We start from the raw sequence: 14,881 nt of genomic DNA, 5'->3' as shown, positions 1-14,881 counted from the left end.
ACACGTACCCCTAGTTCACTCTGTTGTACTACACGTCCCAGTGCCATGTCAACCTATTATGTATGTCATGTCCTGATTTAATTTCCTAAAATGCATTACTTCACAGTCATCTGGGTTAAGTTTCTTCTGCCATTCCTGACCCACTTTCCCAGTAGATCTAGATTCTATTGCAAGTTCAGCCAGCCTTCTTCCCTACACCACCAATCATCTGCACACATACCAATCATGCCATGCACTCAGATGTTTTTGTATATGCTTTACAAATAACGGAAGATCCAGCACTAATCCACCACCGGTCACAGGCCTTGAGTCAGAAAAGCAACACTCCAACAGCACCTTCTGATTTGTCCACCAAGCCAGCCCCATGCATCAATTTCATCCTTGGTAACATCCTAATCAATATGATATGTAAATATAAACATCCAAACCACTACTCAACTACTGTTTAGTACTCCTGCAGATCTGTGCTTTACCTTCCCGATTATTGCTACCATTTAGTTTACATTGCCTGCTCTAATCCCTCTTGCCAAAGGGTCTCAGCCAGAAACATTATCTGTACATTTTTCCATAAATCCTCCAGCACTTTGTGTGCGTTGCTTGGATCTTCAGCATCTGTAGATCTTCTCGCTTCTGAAAGAATGCCTCTAAATACTTCATTAATAAAACTTTTTCTGATAATGTAGTCACACGCAAACACGCTACTAAAAAAATATACAGAGGCAGAGAGAGCTGAACTCAAAATGCCTTTACCGATACAAAATCGCGCGCTTAAATCTCCACTCCCATGGGCCCCTGTGACCCCGCGGGCATGACGTCAGACTGTCCCCGGAAGGTCCGCCCCGAGCGAGTAGTTCCAAACGCGCTACCGCGTGTCTGCCCGCGGTTCCCGATGGCGGTTTGAGTCCCGCGTGTGTGGGCCGCCACACCACCCTCCCCAAGAAAAGTCCATCAGGGGAGTGGAGCCCTCAATCTGTGTGGCCAGCCTCACCGGCGCGGTGCGGGTACCCCCACTGGTTGCTCAATGTCCAAGTGCACCGGTTTGAGGTGGCCCACTGTAAAAGTTTCTTCCTGGCCGCCCACCTCCACGACACACGTGGTTCCGTTGTGCCGGATCACCGGGAAGGGTCCCTCGTATGGCTGCTGTAGAGGTGACCTGTGCATGCCCCTGCGAATAAAAATATACTCACAGTCTCGGAGGTCTTTAGGGGCGAAGGATGGTGTGGGACCATGCCTGGAGGTCGGAACCGGTGCCAGGGTCCCTACCTTGTCCCGCAGCCTCGTTAGTACCGCTGCTGGAGTTTCTTCCGAACCTCGGGCCTCTGGTACGAACTCGCCTGGGACCTTCAGGGGGTACCGTAGACCAATTCTGCCGAGGAGGTGTCCAGGTCCTCCTTGGGGGCTGTGCGGATGCCCAGTAGGACCCAGGGAAGCTCATCTGTCCAGTTGGGGCCCTGAGGCGCACCATCAGGGCCGACTTGAGATGCTGGTGGAATCGCTCTACCAAACCGTACACTGTGGTGTGACGCAGCTGGGTGCTCAGGAGCTGTACCAGTGCTGTCCACAAACCAGACGTGAACTGCGCCCCTCTGTCGGAGGTGATGTCCGTGAACCTGGTGATCCAGTTTGCAATGAGTGTCCTGAAGCAGGGCTCAGTGGACGTGTCTGTGAGCGGTACGGCTTCCGGAAATCTGGTGAACCTGTCTACCATGGTAAAGATATACCTGGCGCCCTGGGAGACCTGCAGGGAGCCGACACTGTCCACGTGGATGTGTTGGAACCTCCTGTGTGTCAGCTGGAACCGCTGGAGGGGAGCCTTCACGTGCCGCTGGACGTTGGCGGTCTGGCAGTGTACGCAGGTCCTGGCCCCGCGTCCGACCTGTTTGCGCAAACCGTGCCAGACGAATCTGTCCACTACCAGCTTGATGGGCGCCGGGATGGACGGGTGGGCCAGGTTGTGCAGCGTGTCGAACACCAAGTGCCTCCATGCTGCTGGTACTACGGGTCGGGGTTTGCTGGTCGACACGTCGCACAGGAGTCGTTCTGCTGCCGGGCCGATGGAGACATCCTCCAACTGGAGCCTCGAAATGGTGGTGTAGTATGCTGGGATCTTGGTGTCCGACCGTTGTGTTTCCGCCAGTGCTACATAGTCTATTCCTGAGGGCGATATGCCTACTGAGTGGAGGCAGGGGCGAGACAGTGTGTCAGCGACGACGTTGTTCTTCCCTGCGATGTGGCGGACGTCCGTGGTGTATTCTGAAATAAAGGACAGGTGCCTCTGCTGCCGAGCCGACCATGGGTCCGATAACTTGGCCAGTGCGAAGGTGAGGAGCTTGTGGTCCATATACATGGTGAACTCCCTTCCCTCGAGGAAGTACCGGAAATGTCGGACAGCCAGGTAGAGCGCTAGCAACTCTCTTTCAAAAGCGCTGTACTTCACCTCTGGTGGCCGTAGGTGCCGGCTGAAGAAAGCGAGTGGTGGCCACTGGTCCTTGATGAGCTGCTCCAGGACTCCACTGACTGCCGTGTCAGAAGCGTCGACTGTGAGTGCCGTGGGTACATCTCGGGTGCACTAGGAGGGCCGCCTTTGCCAGCGCCTCCTTGGCCTGCTCAAATGCCTCCGTGGACTCCGCGTCCCGTGCCACTTCTTTGGCCTTGCCGGCCATCAGGCTGAACAAGGGTCTCATGATGCGTGTCACCGCCGGCACGAACCGATGATAAAAGTTGACCATCCCTGCGAACTCCTGCAAGCCCTTGACCGTGCTGGTCTTGGGGAACTGTCAGATGGCCTGGACCTTGTCCGGTAGGGGAACTGCGCCATGTCGGTTGACTCTGTGGCCCAAGAAGTTGATCTCCGTCAGACCAAACTGGCACTTTGCCAGATTGATTGCCAGTCCGTGGTGGCTCAGCAGTTGGCAGAACTGGCGCAAATGTGCCACGTGCTCTTGGTACAAACTGTTGGCCACCAGGATATCGTCCAAGTAAATGAAAATGAAATCCAGGCTGCATCCCACCAAGTCCATGAGCCTTTGGAAAGTTTGGGCTGCATTCTTGAGACCAAAAGGCATCCTCAGGAAGCTGAACGGGGTGATGATGGCTGTCTTGGGCACGTCGTTGGGGTGCACTGGGATCTGATGGTACCCACTGACCAGGTTGATTTTCGAGAAGATGGTCGCTCCGTGCAGGTTCGCCGTGAAGTCCTGGATGTGGGGTACCGGGTATCCATCGGTGGTTGTGGCATCATTGAGCCTTCTGTAGTCTCCGCAGGGCCTCCATCCTCCTGCGGACTTGGGCACCATGTGCAGCGGGGATGCCCACGGGCTGTCTGAGTGGCGTACGATTCACATCTCTTCCATCTTACAGAACACCTCCTTGGCGAGGTGAAGCCTCTCGGGTGGGAGCCCTGCGACCTCAGGCGTGCAGCGGCGGTCCTTGCCTGGGGATGTGGTGCTGCACGCCGTGCTTGGGGTCGGCCACGGAGAACTGTGGGGTGACTATAGAGGCGAATTCTGCCAACACCCTGGTGAATTTGTTACCCGAGAGGGTCATGGAATCCAGGTGGAGGGCTAGTAGCTTGGCTTTTCCAAGCTGGAAAGTCTAGAATGTCTCGGCGTGGACCAAACGCCAGCCTTTTAAGTCGACCAGGAGGCAGTTGGCTCGTAGGAAACCTGCCCCTAGCAGCGGCTGTGACCCCGCTGCCATTGTGAAAGTCCACGTGAAATGGCTGGACCTGAAATGCAGTGAGATAGTTCGCGGGCTGTACGTCCGAACACTGGTGCCATTTGCAGCGGTGAGTTTGGGGCCTGGGACCGCGTTACGAGTGTCCATGTTTGAAGGGGGGACTATGCTGACTTCGGACCCAGTGTCTACCAGGAAGCACCGCCCGGGGTGTCAGTCACAGAGGTACAGGAAGCTCAGTGGCCAGCCTTCGTAGCCATTAGCGACGGCTGGCCCCAGCATTTCCCCGAAAAGCACATGGTGGACGGCAGCGGCACACATCTGAGCCCCATCTTTACTGATAGAAACACCATTGTTCCAAACTTTCGTCTTTCCCCTCCGTGGGTCTCGACGGCTTTGGTTGGGGAGCCTGGGCTTTGGGGCGCGTGATCGTGGCTAGGCCAATGGAGGCTGCTCCACGTTGCTTGCTCTGCCAAAGGATGTCTGCTTTAGCCGTGACCCTGCATGGGTCGCGGAAATCCTCACTCGCAAGGAGGAGGGGAATGTCCTCTGGCATTTGCTCGAGGAGCAACTGTTCAAATAAAAGGCACAGCCTATGGCCGTCCATGAGCGCCAGCATATCATTCATGAGCTCAGATGGCGTGCAGTCGTCCAGGTTGTCCATGTGTAGGAGCCACACGGCCCGTTCATGGCGGAAGTGTCCGAAAGTACGGGTCAGGAGCTCCTTAAGCTTAGTGTACCTGTCCTCCGTTGGTGGCTGGCGTAGGAAGTCGATGATCCGGCCTGCTGCCTCCTGGTCGAGCATGCTGACCACGTAGTAGTACCGCGTGGCGTTGGCTGTAATGTCTCTGATATGGATCTGGGCCTCAGCCTGCTCGAACCAAATGTGGGGCTGAGTGGCCCAGAAAGTCGGAAGCTTCAGAGAGACCGCGCTGTGCGAGTTGCTCGAACTCATGGCTGGTCGCTGAGTCACCAGCTCCAGATGCCGTCTGGAACGTCGGGGTCACCAATGTAGTCGCGCGCAAATGCGCTAAAGAAACACATGGAGGCAGAGAGAACTGAACTCAGAATCACTTTACTGATTCAAAATCGTGCGCTTAAATCTCCCCTCCCATGGGCCCCTGCGACCCGCAGGGTGCACGTGATGTCAGACTGTCCCCGGAAGGTCCGCCCCGAGCGGATAGTTCCAAACGCGCTACCGCGTATCTGCCCATGGCTTCCGATGGCGGTTCGAGTCCCACGTGTGCGGGCTGCCACAATAAACACATTTGTGGTAAATGATCACCGCAAACAATGGAGAGGTGAGCAAAGGTGAGGCCGAGTCAAGGGTTAAAACAAAGTCAAGACAAAGTCAAGGCATATTCTAGTCGAAGTTGGGGTAAGCAGAGTGCAGGAGAGGCAGATCTGAGGCCTGTGAACTTAAAATGAAGGTGAGGTTTGATCGATCTCAGTGCCAGGCCAATTTAGGAAGGTCGGGTGTGGGCAGGGTCCAAACACAGGTCCCAGGTCCTGGAGCGAAGAACGAACCGACGCCTGGATGATTTAAATGCCAGGCCAGATGGATTGGAAAGGCAGGATGCTGGGACCAGAGGCGAGGGTCCAGCCTGTTCTGTTTGCTGCTCCATGACACTTACTTGGCTCTGTGCTGCACTGTGGCCTGCTCTGGCTGCTTTGGGCTTTGTGTCTGTGGACTCACTTTTGTTCTGAATGGTATTTGCTTAATTTTATTGTTTGCATGATTTTTATTTGCACATGGGGTGTTTGACGGTCTTTTTTTAATTTAGGCTCTCTTGGGTTTCTTTGTTTTGTGGCTGACCGTAAGATGCATCACAAGGTTGTATAATGTATACATACTTTGATTATAAAGGTATTTTGAACATTATGTTTTGTAACTTCAAGTTTACTTTGTGACACATGTATATTTCACATGGTAGCATGATGATGTATCCAATTCACGTGTTTATACATATAACCTGTGAAGAATTATTTAAATGAACAGGAAAGATTAATCTCTGTAATGTCCTGGTTAAGATTTTTACTGCTATGCTGCGAGGTTCCATTCCCCACGGTGTGTCCTATTAGTAATAGTGTTTTAGCTTTGACTAAAGACAACAAGTTAGGTTGTCCAACTAAAGGCTGATTTATAAGTGCGCGTACTACTTTACGCAAGTGCCTACGCAAGTGGGCTACGCCGTTGTGAGCATTTATACTTGTGCATTGGTGTGTCTGCATCGCTCTGCAATTCACCGCCAAAACGCTAGTTGAAACTCAACACAAAGAAACTCAAACTTCAAACGATGGCGACTGAAACGGAAGGAGGGTGAATTCTCTGTGCTTATCTGGCCACTGAGAGACATAGACAAGGAAACGCATTTCAAATATTTTCGGATGTCGGCAGGTAGATTTGACGATTTGGTTCATCGTCTCCAACTATTTATTTTGCATCAGTGTATGCACAGTATACTCAGAGACTGGCAATCACCATTCAAGTTTTAGCTTCAGGTGGAAGTCAACAGGCTGTAGCAGCTAGCTACAAACTGGCATCAAGCACAGGGTCCTCCATAATTTTGGAGGTCTGTAAAGCTTTATGGAAAGCATTACAGCCAGAGTTCCTTCCCTGCCCTTCAGTCGCCCAATGGCAAGCTATTGCAGCATAGGAGAAAATGCGATGCTACCAAGTGGACCAATCACAGTTGTTGCGGTCTGCGATGCCGTGACACGTAGTTACATTTTGGGAGAGGTGTGCGTTAGGCTACAGTGTAGGGTTTGTCGTAGAGTACAGAGTAGGGTAGCCGCTATGCCGTAGCTACGGCGTACATTTGACGCACAAGTATAAATCAGCCTTTAGGAACGTTGTGTCATCGAGTTGTAACTTCCTGCCCAATGAAAGATTCAGGAGAGATCGGTGGGGTCAGATTTCTGAAGGGCAGTAGTCTGGTTTGGGGTTTTTTGGCAAGAGCTGCTGAATGGGGCACAAGGGAAGATGCTGCAGAATGCCATTCAAAGAAGAACCGGTTGTAAGAAGTGCTTTGCACAGATGAATGGCTCCAAGGAGGAAGTGCCAGTACTCCTGAGAGACTAGCTCGTCTGAGATGGTCTTTCAGGGAAGTTTGAACTGTGGCTTGTGTCTTTCACACAGAATGTAGGTTCAGTTTGCCAGTAAAGCGATACAACCGACTACTCCAGAAATGAGCTCACCAGACTGGTTTAACTGTAATGGGCCCTTTTATTTTTCTCTTCATTTTCTTCTGTAATTGTAAATTTGATAAATATATTTGTTTACAATTTTATACTGGTGTATGATCTGTTAATTTGCAGGCAAACGATAACTTTGCATGGAGCAGTATTTACACAGCATTCACTATAATGCTCCTTAAAATATTAAATACACAACACTCCTCCCTGTTTAGCTATGAACTCCAACTTAATGAAGAACGCATCCCGACTATATACACAGTATATATTATATACAGACATCCATAGCATCATAAATTTTTCAATTGTCCCATTCAGGCCTGAAGATTTAATTGCTGTAGAGGATTTCTTACTCTGGTGGGATAATGTTTTTCCTCACAAGGGGATCACTGTGCTTGGCAGGTGAGACTTGGGCTTGTGAAAACAATCTCAGCTTCTGGGCCCTCCTCCATGGCAGTTGTAGGAGTTGACTCTGAGACTGCAAGAAGTGATTGTGACAGCGGTAGACAACTTCTTTTCTTCCTTTCCTTCTAGTTTGTGCATCTTGATCTTTGTGAAACCCCCGGTTTCCTTGGCTGCACAAGTCTAGGGAAAACAGAGACAGAAACTGAAGACAGCTCTCCCGCTCCAAACCTCAGTTTGTGGGGATGTGGTATAATTTGCTACCCTGTTACAAATTAGTGTTATGAAATAACAGCCACACGTGCACAAGTTGGAGCTCATCTTGAATTTCACTGTCATTCAGGCACTGGGCCCTCGGTCAGTGTGAAAGCCTTCTGAACATCGCTCACAATCCATCTTGAACAAACGAGTCTCCCACCAGATTGTATCCTACAACCGGTTCTCCTTAGCATCTTCTCTCTTCATCTCCCGCCAAACCGAGAAAGAACCCCAAGACCAACCTGAGTGTCCGTCACCAAGAAAAACCTCCCCCTAACTGGATGGCACACATTCCACATCATCCCTTATCCTTAACAATAACCCAAACAGGCTGAAAGCAGAACAGACTGCTCTTACAGAACTGCTAAATGAAATAACCTACAGCATAACAGTAAAGAACTGAACCAGGGCATTAAATTTGGAAGGTACTTTTGGTTCACTGGAATATTATCTTATTAATCCTTCTATCGCTCCCTTTATGATCTGATCTCTCCTCTTGGTTTCCTCATCCACAACGTCATCTGATGAATCCTCTGTTTTCATATCTCCATTGACTCCTTTCTTTTTGACCTTCCATTCATCCTGCAGGCTTTGGTCTTTGCATTTACTTTTAGAAGCAGCTGTTTGTCTCCCACTTGAAGTTCATACAATACTTTAATGCAGACAGAATAGATTCTGGTTATTCATACTCGCAAAAACAGAATGTTTGAAACTTTCCTAAAGCTCCTAGTATTCGCTTACCAGTAGTTGTCTCAGCCAATCATGGCCCTATATTGCTGGTCTCCTGTTTTTAACACACATAAGCCCAATGTGGCTTGTTGGTTGTTATATTTCACAATTATAATTGTCATTCCCACACGACTTATCTTTTCTCCAGTATAACTTCTTAGTTGGATATCTGCAGGCTTCAGCTTAGTATCTTTGAAATGTCGTTCAAACTCATTTTGTGGAATGACTGAAATAGCTGAACCAGTGTCCAACTCCATTTTAACTAATTTGCCATACGTTTCTGGTGTTGGTCATATTGCTTGTCTATTGATAATTTTCACACTGTAAATCTTAAAGTTTCACAATCCTGTGTCACTCATCATTATCAGATTTTCATCAACAGCATACAGGTTAGTGTAGCTTTAGTCACCTACCTATAGGAAATATGTAAATAAGGTTAAAGGAGTACAGAGAAATTTACAAGGATGTTGCTGGAACTTGAGGACCTGATTTATAGGGAAACCTTGAATAGGTTAGGACTTTATTTCGTGGAGCATAGGAGAATATAGGGGGTTTGATAGAGGTATACAAAATCATGAGGGCTATAGATAGGGTAAATGCAAGCAAACCTTTTCCACTGAGGTTGGGTGGGACTAGAACTAGAGGTAATGGGTTAAGGGTGAAAGGTGAGAAGTTTAAGGGGAACACGAGGGTAAGCTTCTTCACTCAGAGGGTCACAAGAGTGTGGAATGAGCTGCCAGCACAAGTGGTGCATATAAGCTCGATCTCAATGTTTAAGAGAAGTTTGGATAGGTACATGGCTAGTCAGGCTATGATCCGGGTGCAGGTCAATGGGAGTTGGCAGTTTAAATGGTTAGATGGGCCATAAAGCCTGTTTCTGTGCTGTACTTTTCTATGACTCCGTCTCTAAAAGAGACGGAAGAACAATGTAGGAGCCATATATCTGCTTTGCATGTTTACTATGGTAACTAGTCTATTGAGTGGGGGGGGGGGCATAGTAAAAGCAAAGGTAATGTTATGTTTTGTTGATTTTTTCATGGTAGTTTGTAGCCTGGGACTGGTGGAGGTCGTATCTTTTGCTGACTGCTAAGATAATGCTCAATAGTGCTAATTGCTTATTGCTAATGAAGGATCAAATGAAGGGTTTGAGTTTTGGAGCAATCATTGGAGCCGTGGGCACATCACACAAGTATAACAGTCCATATGGTCGCAGGAAAACAACAACCGTTTTTTTTTGATTTTGGATTAGTTTTGCAGCTACAGATGACTTTTTAAGAGGTTTAGGAAATCGTGAGGGGGAACAGATAATATGAAATACCCAAAGTCTCCAGGGCTTTTCCCCAGGCCAGGGGACTCCAAAACTAGGGGACATACTTGCACCAGTCACACCCCTCTTTACATCCGTGGCACAACCTCTCATGGTCCCAGAACATGGTCCTACACAATCAAGGAAGATCACCAACAGCTCTACTTTCTGCAGAGGCTGAAGAGAGCCGGACTATGCACATCCATACTCACAGCCTTCTTCAGGTGCACAGTAAAAAGCATCCTAACATGTTGCATTACTTCTTAACACAGAAATTGCATTACGACAGACAGCAAGCCTCTACAACAGGTTGTCAAAATGTCCAACACATCACCAGCACTAGACATCAAAGACATTTATACAGAAAGGTGCCAGAAAATGGTCAGCAATATCATGAACAATCCCACTGACTCTGCTGATGGACTGTCTGTCTCTCTCCCATCAGAGTGGAGGCTAGTTAGCATCCACCTGAGCACCACCAGACTCAATTGCAATTACTTTCCCCAAGCAGTAAGAGTGATCAACACCTCCACCCAATAACCGACCCCACCATACGCCTTCACAACATCCACTTTATAATTTTCAGTCAGAGTCAACTACTTATAGACATTCCTGTACCTGGTGCCACTTTATGGACATGCAATCAATCTATGTACATAAACTATCTCATATATTTATAATTACTGTGTTTATTTACTATTGTGTTCTTTATATTATTGTGCTTCTCTTGTGCTACACTTGATCTGGAGTAACAATTATTTTGTTCTCCTTTACACTTGTGTACTGAAAATGACATTAAACAATCTTGATCTGCAGTGAGATTTAAAAGTTATAAGTTACCAGAGGAAGTGGTAGAATTGGGAACAATTACATGATTTGAATGCCATTTGAATAACCTGTACAGGAAAAGTTTAGAGGATCATGAACCAACCATAGCCAAGTGGGACTACCTCAGTTTGTTCAGCACAGACGCGATGGATTTAAAGATCTGTTTCGGTGGTGTATACCTCTCATTTTATAACACAAAGATACAGAGAATATCAGAGTTTAAAAATAGAGGGATCAAACAATAAGAAGGAAAATGTTTAGCAAGTTGCTGTAATCTGGATACTTCACCAGGAAGGGTGGTGGAAGCAGATACTAAACCAGATTCAAGTATATTGTAGGGAAAATACAAGGTGAACCTAACTGGAAAGCACTTGAAGCAAAGAACTGAGTTGTGTAGAGTGATGCAATTCAAGAAATCGCACTTTCACTTATGCCAACTATATAATATAATTCAACATAAATGACACACCGCACAAACATAATACATATTTTTAAAAACAAGTAATCCTCCAAAGAACACTACGGGACTTACTCTTTAAGGGAAGTTCTCCAGTAAAGTATCGAATCGAATCTCAAACCATCCACCAATGTCTACTTCGCTCCTCTTCTCGACTCACCTGAGTTATCTGAACACCTGTCCACCTCCCAATGAGCAGTCAGCGGGCCTCAACTTAGCTATCCGTCAAACTGCCATAAAGGTCACATATCCACAGGTCGTTGTAGCTAATTTTACCACGTTTTCCTATTTTATAAAGTGATATATGATAATATGCAGCCAATCCCGATTTAAACGCGGAAGTACATTAGGCTAATTGATCAGGCAAAACGGAAGGCACCATAGGCTTGGCGAGGACCCAGTGAAGATGGCGGAACGCTCTGTTCTTTTCGTCTGTTTGGGTAAATAATCCTTATTTGTTAGATACCTTGTAGTGCTTATATTCACATACACTTTTTGTTTACGGCGCCCTGTTTATCAGGCGGATGGTGATTATCGGTTACCGAGCAGCCAGCGAGCCTCGGAATTTTGAAGGATGAATGGGTTGGGGATCTCATTGAGAACTATCGAATTTTGAAAGGCCTCGTTAAGTGGATGTGGAGAGGATGTTTCCTATGGTGGGGGAGTGTTGGACCAGAGGGTACAGTCTCAGGATAGAGGGACGTCCATTTAGAACGGAGATGAGGAATTTCTTACGCCAGAGGGTGGTGAATCTACGGATTCATTACAGTATTTTGCGCGTGTTCATTGCCACAGGTGGGTTTGGAGGTCATGTCATTGAATATATTTAGGGCAGAAGCTGATTAGTTCATGATTAGTCAAGGTGGGAAAGGTTACGGACAGAAGGCAGGAGAATGGGGGAGGGGCGGTTGAAAAGGAAATGCATCAGGCATAATGAAATTGGGCAGCAGACTCGTTAAGCCGAATGGCCTAATTCTGCTCCTTTGTCTTATGGTCTTATAACGGTGAGGTCCCGCAGAGCAGTCGGGAGCCGCCTTGGCATGCTTAAAGTTAAATTTAAACGGGTGCTGACGTCCCGTTCAGGCCAGTCGACCAGTAGGAGGTATTGTTCCCAGACGACGTTGTATCAAGGTCCTTTCGGCTCTCTCGACGATCCAGAGATGTACATCTTTAACATCTGCCGGACGATGCTGAGGATGTTTTACGAGTCTGTGGTGGCCAGTGCGATCATGTTTGCTGTTGTGTGCTGGGGCAGCAGGCTGAGGGTGGCAGACACCAACAGAAACAACAAACTCATTCGTAAGGCCAGTGATGTTGTGGGGATGGAACTGGACTCTCTGACAGGTGTGTCTGAAAAGAGGATGCTGTCTAAGTTGCATGCCATCTTGGTCAATGTCTCCCATCCACTACATAATGTACTGGGTGGGCACAGGAGTACATTCAGCCAGAGACTCATTCCACCGAGATGCAGCACTGAGCGTCATAGGAAGTTATTCCTGCCTGTGGCCATCAAACTTTACAACTCCTCCCTTGGAGGGTCAGACATCCTGAGCCAATAGGCTAGTCCTCGATTTATTTCATAATTTACTGGCATAATTTACATATTACTATTTAACTATTTATGGTTCTATTACTATTTATTATTTATGGAGCAACTGTAACAAAAACCAGTTTCCCCCGGAATTAATAAAGTACGACTATGACTACATGGATCACCCTGGCCAATGTCTGCCCCTTAGTGAAACAGTTCATACCCAGATGCAGAAGGACCTGGACAATATCCAGGCTTGGGCTGACACGTGCTGAGTAATATTCAAGCCACTCAAGTGCCAGGTAATGATCATCTCTAACCAGCGTCCCTTGACATTCAGTGGCATCACCATCACTAAATCCCCTACGATCCATATCCTGGGTGTTACCATTGATAGGAAATTTAACTGGTCTGGCTATATAAACACCATGACTACCATAGCAGGTCAAAGGCTAGGAATCCTGCGGCTTGTAACTCACCTCCCGATTCTCCAGAGCCTATCCATGATTCTACAAGGCTCAGGTCAGGAGTGTAATGGAATACTTACTGCTCGCCTGGATGAGTGCAAATCCGTCAACATTCAAGAAGCTTGACACCATTCAGTACAAGGCAGTCCACTTGCTTGCTACCCCTTCTACAAGCGTCCAATCCCTCCACTATTGACGAATAGTTGCAGCAGTGTGTACTATCTACAAGATGCTCTGGAACAACACACCAAAGTTCCTAAGGTTGCTCCTTCCAGACCCACGACCACTAACATCTAGAAGGATAAGAACTGCAGATACCTGGGAACACCATCACTTGGAAATCCCCCTGTAAGTCAATCACGATATGTTTTTTGGAAACAAATCGCCGTTCTTTCATTGTTGCTGGGTCAAAATCATGGAATTCCCTCCCTAACAGCACTGTGGGTGTGTCTGCACCTCAGGAACTGCAGTGGTTCAAGAAGGCAACTCATTACCACCTAAAGGGCAACTAGGGATGGGCAATAAATATTGGCTTAGCTAGCGACGCCCTCGTAAATGAATAAAGTTTTGAAATGTCACTAACCGCTTTCTCAGTTTCCTGGGTGGAAATACTGAATTTAGATTGTGTGTGTGTGTGTGTATATAATACACACAGACAGAGAATGGTGGATGCCTGGAATACAGAAAGGTCAGGCAAAAAACACAAAATACAAAGAAAAGCATGACTGAAGAGAAACGTCCACATCCAAAATGAGAAAACCTAGGCAACATTCTCCCTCTCCATAGCAGTGCAATCTCACCAGCGATTTTAAAAAGGGAGTCTATCCTCTGGCAGCAGAGATTGAAACACCAGCCGCCTGCTTTTTCAATCTCCTTCATCACTTTAATCAGCAAAATGAAATGGAACATCGGCTTGCACCCCATCACGCAACGAGGTTCCCGTTCGCTGCCTCTGCCTCCCGGAATCCCCTCAGAGATTGCAGAGCACTGAAACACTCAAATGATCTCCAAACTGCAAATCACAGGCTCCAGCAGTTCCAGAATCACATTCAAGTCGAAAAACATATGTAAAGGACATAAGAGTTGAAATATATTGTTTCATAATCTATCCGGAAGATGTCAACAGAAGGAGCATTGTACACAGGTGCTATCTTGACCGGAAGTCAAATTCCCGTTGAGTTTCTGAAATGCCATCAATGACGGCACTTTCAAAGTACAGAGTAAAATGGAACATGCTCAAAGCACTCGGAAGGTAAAATAAGGTCTGTGGAAAAAGTAGAAGTTAATGTTTGGTGCAATAACAATTCAATAATGGGATAAGCTTTTGCTTTTTTTTCTTATTTATTTACTTTGCAAGTGTGTCATATGTAACTTTTGAGACTTGCTAAGATTTGTGAAAGGTACTATATTTGTTATAACTTTTAACAACTTATCTAGATCAGTGTTAAATACATTAATAAAACAATGTGCCCTGGGTTTTGGTGATACTGGATTATCACATTTTCTGGACTATGGGATGTTATTCCTGCGGATAACCAAAAACAATTTCTTACTTCAACTTTTTAGATATTACACAATATTACAATTTTCCTAGTGAATTTGATATGTCTAAAGGGAGTGCAGGAACCAAGGCACCAGTGAGTCTGAAGAAAACATTGGAAACATTACCAGATAAACCATGTCCTGAAATACCTAGCTTTCTAAATAGTTAAATTGTGGACTATCTGAGTTTTACTTTTGCTATTTGTAGCATGGTAAGCCACAAAAAAGGGAGTATTAGTCCCATTATTGGGGCAAAATTGAACTGATTACAAAGGAGGATATTAGGGCAAATCGAGTTGATTCTATCAACAACGGACAAAAAGCATCCAATCCTCTAACTTTATGCCTGAAGTAGCTTGGTTTGGATTGTGTAAACCTATTTATTTGATTTGGGTCATTGATTTTTGAATAAATTCAAAAGTGTTGATGTGGTTTGTTCATTTTTTTGTGGTTTTAATTATTTTCTAAAATTTTGGATCATTCATAATGTA

General features: G+C 46.7%; 2 protein-coding genes across 8 annotated transcripts in view; one reads left to right on the top strand and one right to left on the bottom strand.

The window, feature by feature from the left end:
* The window catches only part of sh3yl1 (SH3 and SYLF domain containing 1), a 120,109-nt gene extending 109,013 nt beyond the window's left edge, over window positions 1-11,096 (bottom strand). The window contains exons 1-2 of one of the 2 annotated variants that reach the window (XM_063038536.1): window positions 10,926-11,096; window positions 7,224-7,455 (exon numbers count right to left, since the gene is read on the bottom strand). In XM_063038536.1, coding sequence (XP_062894606.1) covers window position 7,224 — 1 coding nt within the window. In that variant the 5' untranslated portion in view covers window positions 7,225-7,455; window positions 10,926-11,096. The remainder of the gene's footprint in view (window positions 1-7,223; window positions 7,456-10,925) is intronic. The other variant, XM_063038533.1, reaches the window with a different exon arrangement.
* A 113-nt stretch (window positions 11,097-11,209) lies between these two features.
* Window positions 11,210-14,881, top strand: part of acp1 (acid phosphatase 1) — a 45,698-nt gene continuing 42,026 nt past the window's right edge. For 4 of the 6 annotated variants that reach the window (XM_063038554.1, XM_063038585.1, XM_063038544.1 and 1 more), the window contains exon 1: window positions 11,238-11,290. Coding sequence is in view for 2 of the 6 variants with exons in the window: in XM_063038574.1 (XP_062894644.1) it covers window positions 11,257-11,290 (34 nt within the window). In the remaining 4 variants the exon portion in view is untranslated. Of the gene's footprint in view, window positions 11,291-14,881 lie in introns of all 6 variants that reach the window. The other 2 variants (XM_063038574.1, XM_063038564.1) reach the window with 2 other exon arrangements.

This window comes from Mobula hypostoma, chromosome 2, assembly GCF_963921235.1.
Source record: "Mobula hypostoma chromosome 2, sMobHyp1.1, whole genome shotgun sequence".
Taxonomy (NCBI): domain Eukaryota; kingdom Metazoa; phylum Chordata; class Chondrichthyes; order Myliobatiformes; family Myliobatidae; genus Mobula; species Mobula hypostoma.
The sequence above is the reverse complement of the archived record's forward strand: the minus strand, read 5'-3'. Positions and strand labels throughout refer to the sequence as shown.